General features: G+C 36.6%; 3 protein-coding genes across 4 annotated transcripts in view; 1 reads left to right on the top strand and 2 right to left on the bottom strand.

The window, feature by feature from the left end:
• Positions 1 to 234: 234 nt before the first annotated feature.
• Positions 235 to 792, bottom strand: LOC148950375 (uncharacterized). The gene has a single exon (XM_089091854.1). The coding sequence runs from the start codon at positions 790 to 792 to the stop codon at positions 235 to 237; it is 558 nt and encodes a 185-aa protein (XP_088947980.1).
• Positions 793 to 1,219: 427 nt separating this feature from the next.
• On the bottom strand, positions 1,220 to 1,570 carry LOC148950374 (uncharacterized). The gene has a single exon (XM_089091853.1). The coding sequence runs from the start codon at positions 1,568 to 1,570 to the stop codon at positions 1,220 to 1,222; it is 351 nt and encodes a 116-aa protein (XP_088947979.1).
• Positions 1,571 to 11,920: 10,350 nt separating this feature from the next.
• The window catches only part of LOC148950373 (RAC serine/threonine-protein kinase-like), a 53,982-nt gene continuing 51,475 nt past the window's right edge, over positions 11,921 to 14,427 (top strand). For both annotated transcript variants that reach the window (XM_089091579.1, XM_089091578.1), the window contains exon 1: positions 11,921 to 11,970. The gene's annotated coding sequence lies outside the window, so the exon portion shown is untranslated. The remainder of the gene's footprint in view (positions 11,971 to 14,427) is intronic.

Here is a 14,427-nt window from a genome sequence, read left to right as displayed (position 1 = left end):
TCTCCATGACGACCTTTCTTGTGCTTTTGACTACAGTTCTTCGAGCGCCGATCTCAAAAGTGCAGCATCCTTCTCAAGGTATTTTCCCAGTGTTGTCTTCTGTCACCCACGCCTTCTGATGCCAGAAGGAACCCAACGCCACACATCGTGGGGTAGGCGGCCCTCACCCATCCGCACTATGTAACCCCAATATCGCCATCGGTTAGCCACAATTCTATCAATCACGAGTGGGTGCTATGTCTTTTCACTTATAGAGGCGTTTGTGAGCTTATAAGTCCACTGGATACCAAGAATGCGCTGAAGACAGATTTTCTCAAAACCCTGGATTCGCTTTTCCAGCTGCTTAGTCAACGCCCAAGATTCGCAGCCGTACATTAGTACGGAGAGGACATTGAGCCTTAGGGAGTATTCTGGATTCCTCCAAAAATTTCTTTGTTTATTGAAGGCGCTTCCTGCGCATGCAATGCATGCAGTAATTTCCCGCTCAAGGATACCATCATATTTAATGACACTACTAAGGTACTTGAACTCTTCAACCTCCTCTAGTACATCAGATCCAAATTTAAGCGGTGGGGCAGGTAGGGCATTGACGCTGTTTCCCATGACTTTTGTTTTCTGTGTACTGATTGATAGAGCTATTCGCCTGGCCATACCGGAGAGTACAGCGATATTATTCTGTAGATCCTCTCTTAAATGAGATAGGAGGGTTATATCATCAGCAAAATCACCGTCACAGAATGTGCGGTTTGGGTTCAACTGAACCACCAATGAAATTATATATTCGAAGTACATAGTCGATGAGAATAGTAAATAACACTAGGGAGAGGATACATCCTTGGCGGACATCAGACTTCACACTGAACCATTCGGAAGGGTCCCCATCATCAGTCCGTACAGCACATAACTGATTCTCGTATAGCCTGACAATCATACAAACAATCTTGTCGGGGAATCCATATTACCGAAGTATTTTCCATAGTGAGTCTCTGTAGACCGAGTCAAACGCTTTCAAAAAGTCAATGGAGGCAACAATAATCTCAGTCTGCCATTCATTTGCTTCTCCTATGAGTATCCTTAAACTGAGCAACAAATTAGCATACGATCTCCAGGGTCAAAACCCACGTTGCTCATCTCTTAGTATTGCGTCGAGTTTTTACTGAATACGGTTCAGTAGTACTAGGCAGAAAATATTACTCCCTACACACTGCAGAGTGATACTTCACCTGTTATTACAGTCGGTTTTTCTGCCTTTCTTAAAGAGCCTGACGATAACCCCGTTTTTCCAATCGATGGGAATATTTTCAGTTTCCCATATCTGAGAAATACCCTTGTGAAGGGGCTCTGCAATGAATTCACCTCCATACTTCAAGAGTTCAGGCTTTAAGCCGTCAACTCCTGCAGCTTTGCCATTCTTAAGCTTATGAAATACTATCATGACCTCAAGCAGGCTTATAGGTTCTTCCCTTATGTCAAGTTTGAGGGACGGTAGTTCAGCCGGAGGAGATACAGGGTTTGTAGGCGGTAGAAAGTTTAGTACCTCGTTGAAGTATTCCTTCCATCTCTTATTCATGTCTTCCTGTTTAGTGAGAAGTTGGCCAGCCTTACTTTTTATCGCAGGTGCCGGCTTTCTGAAATCTCCGGTTATTTTCTTTGTGATACGATAGACTGTCCGACTGGCGGCTGCCTCTGCTTCAGCCGCCTTTGTCTCAAGAAAGAGCCGTTTTCAGTTCTGGTAGACCGCTTTACGGCCTTGTGGGCTTCCTTATATTTAGATTTCAAAAAATTTTTGTACTCGACAGTGGACTCACTCTCGCATGATTCCAACATGATTTGCGGTTCTTTTTGGTCGTTCTTAAGTTTCCAAGATTTGTCGCTGATCCACTGCTTTTCTTTTTTGCATACCGGGTGTTTTCTTCGGCGGCACCCCGCACACATTGTACAATAGATTCCCATCTCTTGTTTACTTTTGCAGTTGTGTCTTCTGTAGAAAGACTTACAAACCTATTAGCAAGAATCATATAGTAGCCTACGCTTGTCGAAGACTCTTGTCCTGGAGCTTTCGGACGTCAAAGGACTTGATAGAGTTTTTACATTTCTTCACGGTCTTCAGCTTGAGTTTGAAATTGGCAATCACCAGTTGGTGATCGGAGTATGAATATGCGTCACGGTAAGTTTGCACATTCTCCAGCGATCATCTATGACGCTTTTTCACTTATATGTGGTCAATCTGGCTTTTTGTAACACCGTCAGGTGAAGTCTCAGTATATTTGTGTACTTAACGGTGAGGAAACCATGACCCACCTACTATCAGCCTACGGCGGGCACACATATCAACCAGACGCACTCCATTATCATTGATAACACCCAGGCCATGGCGGCCTAGCACATCAGGCGCAAAACTGTTATCACTACCAACTTTGGCATTAAAGTCGCCACACACAACTAATACATCGGGCTCAGGTGCTGTATTGAGTGTGTCGTTCAAATCACTATAGAAACTGTCCTTAGTGTCCCAACCAGTATTGTTTGTGGGGGCACAGGCTGCAACGAAGGTAAGTTTGTACTGGGAGCTTTCAACTCGAGCCTTAAGAATTCTTTCATTCTTAGGTACAAATTACAACATCAACTTCTTTGCTTGTTTACTGAGAACTAGGGCAACTCCGGCTTCACGTCTCTTCTCTTTACCTGAGAAGAAGACTTCACAATTGTCAATATATATTAAACCAGAGCCAGTCAGCCTGGCTTCAGAAATAGCTGCTATTTCAATCTTATATGATTGAAGAATTCTAATCACGCCCTCTAGACGACCTAGTTGTGTGTCAGGATTAACGTCCATTCGCTGTCAAAAATCGTGTCCGGGGACGGTCAGTAGTCGTTACCAGAGAAATCAAATTAGGCCCGAGGCCTTTTGTTGTCGTTTCAAAAATCATCTAAAATTTTTACAAGGATAGGGGATTAGCCTATCGCCCAACCCTCCTCCTTTCCGTGCTTAAGACAGGCTGGTCACCGAGCCACGAAAGGCAAGGATCCTAACAGGCCGAGTTATCCCCTCTAATCCCCCTCTCAAACCAACAATTTCCCCAAACACATCCAATAAAAATTTTGAGATAGCCATTTTTTTCAACGTAGTTGAAGTTCTGGTAATTAGGTCTTTGAGGATGACAAGCCCCCACAGCCCTCTGGGTACTGTTGTAAGCTATGCCCTGTGGGCATATAAGGCTTTTATAGAGGATGTTGTTTTAGAAACTTCAAAAAGGGCTCATTCAATTGGAAATTGAAAGGGATAGTGCCCTTTTTAATAGTCGAAAGCTATTGAAGGGCAATAGCCCCCTCTCACGCCCACCATTTCCCCAAACACATCCAATAAAAAATTGTTGATAGCCATTTTGTTCAACTTAGTTTAAAGTTCTGAAACATAGGTCTTTGAGGATGACAACCCCCCCCCCCTGCCAGAACCCTCAGGACCAGAGTTGTAAGTTATGCCCTGGTGGCATATAAGGTTTTTATAGAAAGTGTTGTCGTAGAAACTTCAAAAAGGGCTCATTCGATTAGAAATTGAAAGGACTAGTACCCTTTTTAATAGTAGAAAGTGATTGGAGGGCAACTAACTCCCCTCTCGCGCCCACCATTTCCCGAACGCATTCAATCAAAATTTTGATATAGCCATTTTGTTCAACGTAGTTGAAAGGTCCAGAAATTTTATCTTTTAGGATTACAAACCCCCCACAGCCCCCAGGGCAAAGGTTTTAAGTTATGCCCTGGGGTATATAAGGTTTTTATAGAAAGTGTTGTCGCAGAAACTTCAGAAAGGGTTCATTCAATTGGTAATTTAGAGGGCTAGTGCTCTTATTAATAGTCAAAAGCGATTGAAGGGCAAATGCCCCCCCCCCCATAGCCATCATTTCCCCAAACACTTCCGATCAACTTTTTGATATAGCCATTTTGTTGAACGTAGTTAAAGGGTCTGAAATTATTTCTTTAAGTATGACAACCCCCCACAACCCCCAGGGTTAAGTTAAGAAAGCCAGAATATAATTTGTACTTTACTGAAAAAAATTCTTTTAAATGTTTTCACTTTTCTAACTTCAAAAAATAAAAAATTAATTGAGATTTCAAGGAATAAATATCAGCATATTTATATTAAGCTGACAATGCACATTTTTTCAGTAAATTCCTTTGATTTTTTTTTCGTAAAGTTCAAATTATATTCTGGCTTTTAGAAAGCATAGGGGTTTAGAACTCTACTCATATTTATTTTTGCTCGTTTTGAGTTTGACTCTGTTGTCTATTTTAATTTCTGTTACTTTTGGGTTTCATTTATTTAAAAATACGGATTTGTGGTAGTTGTAAGCTTGGTAGATTATTTGATTCTATATTTGTTCATTTTTGGTTTAATGGAGTTCGTTACTTTTTTGAAAAACTTATTTTGTGTAAAAAAAAAAATTTAATTAATAAAAAAAGGTTGAATTTACTCATATATACCTCAAATAAATGGGGAAATTACTGATTTAAATTACGGAAATTACTGATTATAGAAATAATTTGGATCTTCAACAAGATCCAAATTATATAATTAAAAAGAAACACACACAAAATCCCAATTAGGCCTGCATAACAAAATCCAGGAATACCCAAGGAAATGAACAACTCCCAAAGACTCATAAGAGACTCAATTTTACATATGGAGATGTTTCGGAGGAACCGTCTGGGGAAGTTTTCTGCAGTGTTTGAATTGTCTGAGGCTATTTTCCACGGAAGAAATTTGATTAGGATTTTTCTGAAAAACGAACAGAGTCAAAATTAAAAATACAAATTTTGTCAGAGCAACATCTAAACTTGTAACGAACAGAAATTATTATGTATATGGAGGGACCCCCCCCCCCGCCGCAATGCCTCACCCTTACTATTAAAAGTGGTACCACCACCACCGGAACCCATATTTTGAAAATAATGCCGTCTCTGAAATTTAAAAAGTGGATTATTTACCAAATTAAAAAATCCTAATAATTTTATTTTAGAAAAAAAAAACAACACATAGAAAAAAAACAAAAAAAAAAAAAAAAACGAGACTGCTGCCAGTGGAAAAAATACAAAAACGTAAAACAACGCGGATATTTCGCCTGTATCAAAACAAGACGTCTTCAGCTACTGCGGATATACGCGGATATTTCGCCTGTATCAAAACAAGACGTCTTCAGCTATAGGCGAAATATCCGCGTTGTTTTACATTTTTTGTCTTTTCTTTCCACATGGCCGCAGTCTTGTTTGTTTTTGTTTGTTTGTTTGTTTTTTTTTTATTGAGAGTTTTCTCTCTGTTAGTTTTTTTGTCATGGCTGGCCAGTTGGGCTTAAGAGCTTTCATTTAATTTTAAGTTTATATTAATAACCTTTAATTTTAATTAAGAATTGGATCTTTGACATTATTGTAAGGAGGTTAAATTTCAGTAGCCGACAACTTTTTTTCTTTTCGTTATAGGTGCAAAATATGAATTGAATTATGCAAAGAAAATACTATTGCTATTTTACTGTATTTAGCTTTTTCATTCATGTTTGAATAAAGTTTACATTCTTATGATGGAATTGTTCAAAGAAAGAATGATAACTATTTTACTACATAAGCATTTTGTTTTGTGTTTGAATAGAGCAAGTAGGAAGGGAGGAAAATATGTTCCCTCTTTAATAAATTGTCCCTGGACCTTACAGTTTTGAATACCCTTGGACCTTACAATGGAATGAATTAAAGTTGAATTTAGTTTAAGGATGGGAGGGGGCTAGTTTTCCTCCTATACTTTTGGCTCTTAAAAAGGAACTAGAACTCTATATTTCCAATCAAATAAGCCTTCTTTAAAATCCACATGACCCCCCTTTCTAAGAACCTTATATGATCCTGATTCATAATTTACAACCTCTAGCCCCATACTCTGGAGGGTTTTGTCAACCCCGAAGTCCTTAGTATGGGATCTCAGGACTATTTTTTAAACAAACGACTGTCTCAAAATAACTATCAGATGCCTTTGCGGGAAATAGGATGTGAAGGAGGGGGGGCTAGTTACCCTTTATGACCGATCTTTAAATAAAAAGCTTATGTGTCCTTGGGGCATAGCTTACAACCCTTGCCCTAAGAATACAGAGGGTGGGGTGGGGGGGGGGGGTTCTGGGGTGTGGCTAAGTAGAAGCAAACCGCTTTAATTTGGTTCAGACACAGCCTATTTGAAATCTAGTCCCACTTAAAAGACAATATTTGAAACTTGAGAAATGTCCCTTTCTACAGTATGTTTTTGACTTGGAGAGTAGAACTAGTCAATTCGAAATACTTTACTTTTATTGCTTTTTAGTCTTAAAAGATTTAGCAAAGGCTTTAAAGAGTAAAATCTAATTTTGTCTCCTAATATACGTACTTAAAAACGAATTCTTTCTGCCAGGCAAAAACTTAATTTTGTGACACCAAAACTGAAAGCCTTAGTCTGCCGTAATAATTCTTAGCTATTCAAGGAAACTTTTATGCCCTAGCTCCCCGACACTCATTTTTGCGGAAAAAAAAAACTGGTAAGAACAGAAAAAGGAACTACCTTCTAGCTTTTAGTATATTTGGTAGATTGTAGCGTTGTTTTTTTCGGTACGGTTTTACGAAGCGGTAAGCGCGCGACAATTGTATTGGAAATCAGATTGGATAAAACCCGGAACTTATTGGATTACCGGGGGAGACATTAAGGACTTGGTCTCAGATCCGAGCGTAATTGCCTGCCACTAAAAAATAGAAAAAGGGTATTTGAAAGAAAAAGGATAGCCCCAGATGCAGATGCGGATTACTCCTGCCCCAGATGTAACCTAGGTATTGAGGATGTGACCCATGTTCTCGCCAAGAGCCAGCAACTTTCTCTTTTAAGGGGAAAGTTTTTTGAGGGTGGTAACTTGGGGTTCCCGGGGATCCTTTAAACGACTGTAAAAAGGATAATCAGGTCGTTATGTAAATATGTAACTGAAGCGTTGACGTCAATGAGTTAAACTTGATATGTATGTTATTTTTCATGTGGAGTGTATTTAAGAAGACTGTGCTGTATGGCCTGTTCTTTTGGCTTATAATAAATTATTATTACACGAGACGTTGTCTAAAGATAGGCATTACAAAGGGTTTCTCACTCCAGGAAATATATTTAAACTTTATTTTTGGGGGCTTAGGGGGACTAAAAAGTACCTAAGTTGGGTTGATTAGGCTAGGTTATGTTAGGTTACGTATTTAATATACGCTTTTCTTTACTCCCCCCCCCCTAATGTGCAAATATATACCCCAAATTTGTTTCTAAACTATTATATTTGCATCCTATTTTGTTTTATTTCATTAGCGTTAACGAAACTTCACTTTTCGCGCGCTTACCGCTTTGTAGAACAGAACCCTTTTTTCTATATTTTTTTTTAGTCTTAAGATTCTACTTTTTTTATTATTCGTGTTATTTTTGTCTTTTTTACGACTGTTTTGATTTCTTTTCATTCAAGTTAGTTTTATACCATATCTATCGTTTTTTTGTGTGCGTTTTTGGTTTTTCACAATTTTTTATTACTTGACGTCTTTACTAAAGTATTTTGCTATTTTCATCACTGGCTGAGAATTTTTCTCAATTTTTTTTTATGCCTAACCAGTTTGATCTCGATGACAGTTTTACCAATTTTACTTATCAAGTTTTTATTTTACGGTAATTTTACAAAACTACCCTTCCCCCTAATGTGGAAATGAAGAGCCTAAATTATATAATTCCCATGCATTCTTTCGTTTAGCAAAGGATACAAATTAACGTTTAAAGCTCACATATCAATGAGCATATTTGGCGCTCCTGGCAAGCGCGTGGTTCAGACGCCGTAAAAGATTTCATCGAGGCAGGAAGAACACTTTTTTTTTTTTTTTTTTTTTTTTACAAAGACCTTTTTCAGAGAGTTCAGCTCTATAGGTCAGTTTTAGGATTATTATTATTTTTTTTAATTAATGTAGAAAATGTTTCTCTATTTGCCTTGTCACCTACATATATACATGAGCTTAAATTACAGAAATGGTTGGCTAAAGTCAAGGCACTATGCATAGTCGTTGTTAAATTATGTATAAAATTTGGTTATAAATCTTGCTTCCATAAAACGATATTAAATCAATGGTAGTGTTTTTGCTTCTTTTTTATTATCTTCTATATTTTCCTGAAAATACAAGAAGAGAGAAAAATATTAAAAAGGGGGAAAAAATTTCAACAAGTTGTTTATTTATTGCACCATATATGGCTCCAGTCAAAACTTGAGAAGCAAGTTCTAGCTTTTGTACACTTGCTGTTCTTTCTTCAACCGTTCCAGCACAGCGGAATCAATGAATAAATACCTTTTTCTTTTGACCGACTCTGAAACTAAGTAGTTGTCAATAAGTTCAGACGCTATGGGCAGGGGCATCACTGAGGGAGAGGGGGGGGGGGATGGGGACCCCTCCCCCCTGAAGGACCTCAGAAAGGACTTTTGTCGGCCGAAGCCCCACAAAAGTCGCTATCTTTTGGCGCAAAGTAAAGCTTCTGGAAGGAATTTCGTCGGGCGAACCCCGACGAAACTTATTACTTCATTTGCACGAGGTGGACAGAAACCTATTGGCCCCCTAACAAACGACTAGTAGAGCAGAGCCCTAGAAAACTTGTTATTTTTTGGTCCAATGTAATTTCATAAGACTTTCATTGTGCAAAGAACAACAAAATTTACTGCTTCATCTGTGCAAAGACGACAGAAACCGATTGCCCCTTTAGGAAAAAACTTGTTAAGCCGAACCCTAAAAACCTTGATATATAGTTGGTCCAATCTATTGTCATTAAAGATTTCCGTCAGGCGAAGAACTACGAAATTTACTGCTTATCTGCGCGAAGTGAACAAAAACTTAGTATTTTGTCGGTCCAATACTGTGTCATAAAAGACTTCCGTTGGGCAAAGATAACAAAATTGACTGCTCCATCTGCGTAAAAGTTTACAGAAATCAATTTTCAACCTAGAAAACGGCTTGTCGGGTGGAGCCTTGCAAAACATTACAAAACCTAGCAAAAAGAAATATTTTTCAACGGGTCGGTTAGCCGGGACAATTCCAGTGGCTCTACTGAGAAAAAACCTGTTGGGAGATATTGTTGTTTCTTTCCAAAATATCGGAAACAGCTTATATATTTTGCTAATACATGAGTTATGCAAGGTTATACTAAGCTTATTTGGAACTAGACCTCTTTTGCTTATTCTCAAAAGCCCTATAACAAATCATATAACCAAGGGTTTGAAGAATTAAGGCTGCAAGGGAAAGAAATAATTTTTAATTCTAAATTTGAAAATTTTTCTGCTTTGCAACATTATACTTATTCTAAGACTTTATTGAACAAAAAAATAACTAAAGAAGGCAGGACGCCCAGTAACCTGGGTTGTACTGCTACTCACAAAAACATCTTTGTAATGCATACATACGCCGAAACAAGCTCAAACCCAACTAGGTTGCCTATAGTGAAAACAGTTAACAGACAATTAAGTCTGTCAGTGACCTCGGAATAACAATCTGAATTAATGCGATACTCCATATGAACCTAAAATGACACTTGGGTGACTATTTCATTTGTTTAGATCATTAGTGCTTGAAAATGTTTGCAGAACAAAGAAACAAATCCAGAACTAGAATAAAGCTTGTGTGTGAAGTTTGTTTCAAAGAAAGAAAGATGAAAGGTATTACAAATTTGTATTTGGTTATCAAGCTATTCGCAATCTAAAGCATCATAATAAGGAGCTGAAAAACGGCACCAAATCAAAGATTAGACCAAAGATTGTGCAAAAGACCACTATATTTGATATTCCATAATTGTTACGGCAAGGAAGCTCAAACAAAAATGTAGAAGGCCCTGTCACAAGCGAACTTCATCCTGAACAGCAAGATAGCTTAGTTCAGTTTAAGTTAACAGAAAGCTTAGATTTTGTCTTCAGTGGTGCCTCTTGTTTTAGTGCTTTGCAGTCACAGCCACCTCTCGTCTCGCATTCTGACACTGCTAAAGATGTTTATCACGAAATTTCAGCAGATGTCCTAATTGCAAGTACACGATTTGATAAGATAGACTCCCAAAGCCTGGGCACAATCTTATTTTTAAGGGAAGATTTGATCAACTAGCGTCAGTTTGTTAAAGGGTAATAAACTTTAAGAAATTTGAATAAAACATTCTATAATTTCTTATTGGTAAACGAGGAAATGATAATAAGATTTTTTAATTTTTCCTTAATTTTTTAGTTATATAAGATAAAAAGATGAGTTATCCTAAAGAGCGGTGAACATGTCCTTTCAATATACAGACTTTTGTATTTTTACCTAATTTAATTTTGTTTTGGTGAGTTAATCTATGACACGGGCAAAATTACACAAGACAAAAAACTGACACTGAACAGCTTAAAAAAGGTAAGGAAAAAGAAAAAATAAGAATCACATTGAATTGCGAAGGAGAATGTGGCTTAAAACTAAATATGCAATTGCGCAACTGAAATGGCGCATTTGTCACCCTATGATCTGACTCTAAAGAATAAAACGATAAATATGCCAATGTATATTTTAGACATTTCAGAGGTCACAGGTATTAGAACCTTCTTAGTTGTTACTGAAATATATAACAACGCAATTAAAGCAGAAATATAACGACCGAGAAAAGCAAGGAAAGAAGTCTTTGTTGTATCTATTACGTCATGCAAAATTACCCATGATTTGGCAAGAATCCGAACAGCTAAAGAAAAACACATGGGAAAATTTCTGAGGCGAGGGTGGATGAAAATGAAGCGCAGTGAGATCTGCAAAAAGAAAATATGTGACAAGAAGTATCACAACGAATCCCAAATCAAAATATTGGGACAAAGAAATCGGCGGCTAGAAAAAAAAAACTGCAGTAATGATCAGATTGCATCGTAAATGAAATCTGCGAAAACAAAGCTAATAAAAGGGATGATTTTTTGATGTATTAACAATAAAAAGGAATTCAAATCACTTCGGAATATATCAATTCATTATAATTGCTCATTTGACACCTCAAGCCTTGAAACTAAAAAACGACGTGATGATTATGCTAATACACAATTAGAGAATCAACTATACAGAGGCCTGCCATGTTCCAGGTGCTAGGGCTCGGGCAAATCACAACCTCCGGGTCCTATGATTATAAAAGAAGAAATTTCAAGCTTTTTGCATAACTTTGTAAGTGCGAGTGGAATTGTTTAGATTATGTAAACAGCTTATTTATTTGTCAATGAGGAGGGAAGAATTTTAATGAACTTATTTTTTTGTCTGTAATGGGCTTTCAATTTGACCTTGTTTTTAAATTGATACAACAAACAGGAAACGGACTTGCCATCAATTTTCTAGTCCGATTGGACTTGTATAGATTAATTAAACTGGCTGCTTATTTGTTAGTGAGGAGTGATTATTTTTTATCAACCTCTTATCCTTTTTTGTTTCTAATGGCCTGCCAATTTAATCTTTTAGAAATTTATAAAAAAAACTGGAATCAGTGAAGTTTCCATTATCAAATTTTGAGTTTTTGCCGCAAACAAATTCACTATCAAAATATTTGTTTTAAACCACTCTCGCTTATGATTGCGCCCTTTAAACCCAGCTAAATATTGTTACCTGAAACATTGAATATTGAAGACGTTTTTTGCTGACAAACCAGATTCTTAAAGCCAGATTTAAGGTTTTAATTTATTATTCATTTAAAATGGAATTTTTGAAGTCATAATGCTATGACTTCATGATCTCAGTTGTCAGTGGAACAGCTTTTTCGTGATCAGGATTGTCTGTGGGATGACAGTTTGTTATCTATGAAAAAAGTTTTTAGATGTCCTACCATGTAAGCTTAAAATTAATTTATTCGAATTGGATGAAGAAGAAATTTCATATTGACGCAGTTTGCTGCAGGTTCTAGGACATAGAAGAAACTAGATTCGCTTAAAATAAGTATGCTAGAGACACTAAGTTAAATATGTCTAAGTCCTTCAAATGAATCTTTTATTTTTAAATTTTATAAAGCACAATATTTACTGGGGCCAGAATAAAAGACAGGTACACTAGTGAAACCACAAAATTCATCTCTAGGGTAATTTGGAGGCTCTTCCATTATCTAGCTGGGTAGATGGTAAACAAAGATGTATCTTTCTATGCACTTTCCAAGTATACTAGTTGCTCTATTTTTAATGTTATCTGACCCCTAAGAGTGATACCTTGTTCCTTATCAGTAAATGGTTACTAGAAATTTTAAAGTGGTAAAATTCTAGTTTAGCTACTTTTCACTAGGGCTGTTTTTTAGCACTAAGATCTTGCTTCTTTCAGTAAATTTTTACCAAATCATATTATTGACTTATGAATAAAGTGAATATAGACTAACACTTGATGCCTTTTTTATGCTCTTTCCAAATATAATAATCATTTCTGTCAGAAATTAATTTTACCTCCTCCCCTATATATATACCAATTGAGGGTATTTATTTGTACATTAGGGGGGGGGGCAAATTTTATATCTGATGTAAATGGGGGGTAAGTTTAAACTTTCCCCCCCCCCCCCCTAATGTGCAAATATATAGGCCTAACCGGAATTGGTAAATATATGGGTGGGGTAAAATTCATTTATGACAGAAATTAGTATTACATTAGGAAAGAGCATAAAAAAGGCATCAAGTGGTGTATTCACTTTCTGTGAAAGTCACTAATATGATTTGGTAAATATTTACCCATTTTTCTACAAAGATTATTGTTTTTTAACTCATCTTTGTTTTAAGATCTTACAGCTCACTGGTGTTAGCAAAAAGTGTGAAGAATGCCATTTTTCTGCCATATAGAACAATGATGAGAGAACTTTGATGATATACTCATCATTAGGCCCGTTTCTTAGCACTAAGATCTTGCATCTTTCTGCATAGATTATCGTTTTTTAAGTCATCTTTGTTCTAAGATCTTACAGTTCACTGATGTTAGCAAAAAGTGTGAAGACTGCCACTGTTTTGCCATACAGAACAATGATGAGAGAAATTTGATGATCTACTCATCATTGTTCTCAGACCACTGATCAGAGCAGAATGATGAAAGACATTTGCACAAAAATGACCAAAGATGTAAGATCTTAGCACATTGATGAGTGAAAAAATGTCCCTATTGTTTTCAGACTGCTGATCAGAGCAGAATGATGAAAGACATTTGCATAAAAACAGCAAAAGATGTAAGATCTTAGTTCAAAGGTTTCACTTTTAAGCATTTTCTGACAAAAGATATAAGACATATTAATCCAAACTGGTAGTTCTGATCTCCATTTCATGTGCCTTCAGCCAGGAAGTTCAAAGGGAGGCTGGAGACCAACCATTCTGTGCTTTTGTGCACTCTTCCACATTTGCTGCTTATTTGTTAATGAGGAGTGATTATTTTTTATCAACCTCTTATCCTTTTTAGTCTCTAATTGCCTGCCAATTTAATCTTTTAGAAATTGATGCAAAAACTGGCATCAGTGAAGTTTCCACTATCAAATTTTGAGTTTTTGCTGCAAACAAATTCACTATGAAAATATTTGTTTTTAAACTACTCTTGGTTATGATTGCACCCTTTATTACATACCCAGTAGCCTACCATGGAATACTGAAGGTGTTTTTTGCTGACAAACCAGATTCTTAAAGCAAGATTTATGTTTCAAATTTATTATTCTTTTCAAATGGAATTGTTGAAGTCACATTACTATGAATTCATGATCTCAGTTGTCAGTGGAACAGCTATTTTGTGATCAGGATTGTCTGCAGAATGACAGTTTGTTGTCTATGAAAAGCTTCTTAGATGTCCTACCATGTAAGCTTAAAATTAATTTATTCAAATTGCATAAAGAAGAAATCTCATATTGATGTAGTTGGCTGCAGGTTCTAGGACATAGAAGACACTGCAAGAAAATAGATTTGCCTAAACTAAGTATGCTAGAGACACTATGTTAAATAGGTCTAAGTCCTTCAAATAAATCTTGAAAGGGCTGGTGTCTTTTAATAGTTGAAAGTGATTGGAGAGTGACTAATGTCCCTCTCATGCCCACTGTTTTCCCAGACACATTCAATCAAATTTTAAGATAGCCATTTTGTTTAACATAGTTGAAAGTTCTGGAAATTAGGTCTTAAAGGATGACAACCACTCTCACAGCCCTTAGGGTAAGGGTTGTAATTTATGCCCTAGGGGCATATAAGGTGTTTATATAAAGTGTTGTTGTAGAAACTCAAAAAGGGCTCATTTGATTCGAAATTGAAAGGCCAGAACATAATTTGCATTTTACTTAAAAAAAAAAAAAAAATGAATGTGCATAATGTGCATTGTCGGTTTAATATACATATTCTGACATTTAGTAATCAAAATGTTAATATTACTTGATTTATTAAAGTTATAAAAGTAGAA

This window comes from Artemia sp. Qi Xiang Cuo, chromosome 7 (genome assembly GCF_049724085.1).
Source record: "Artemia sp. Qi Xiang Cuo chromosome 7, ASM4972408v1, whole genome shotgun sequence".
Taxonomy (NCBI): domain Eukaryota; kingdom Metazoa; phylum Arthropoda; class Branchiopoda; order Anostraca; family Artemiidae; genus Artemia; species Artemia sp. Qi Xiang Cuo.
Note: the sequence above shows the minus strand (reverse complement) of the source record. Positions and strands in the feature narration are given on the sequence as shown.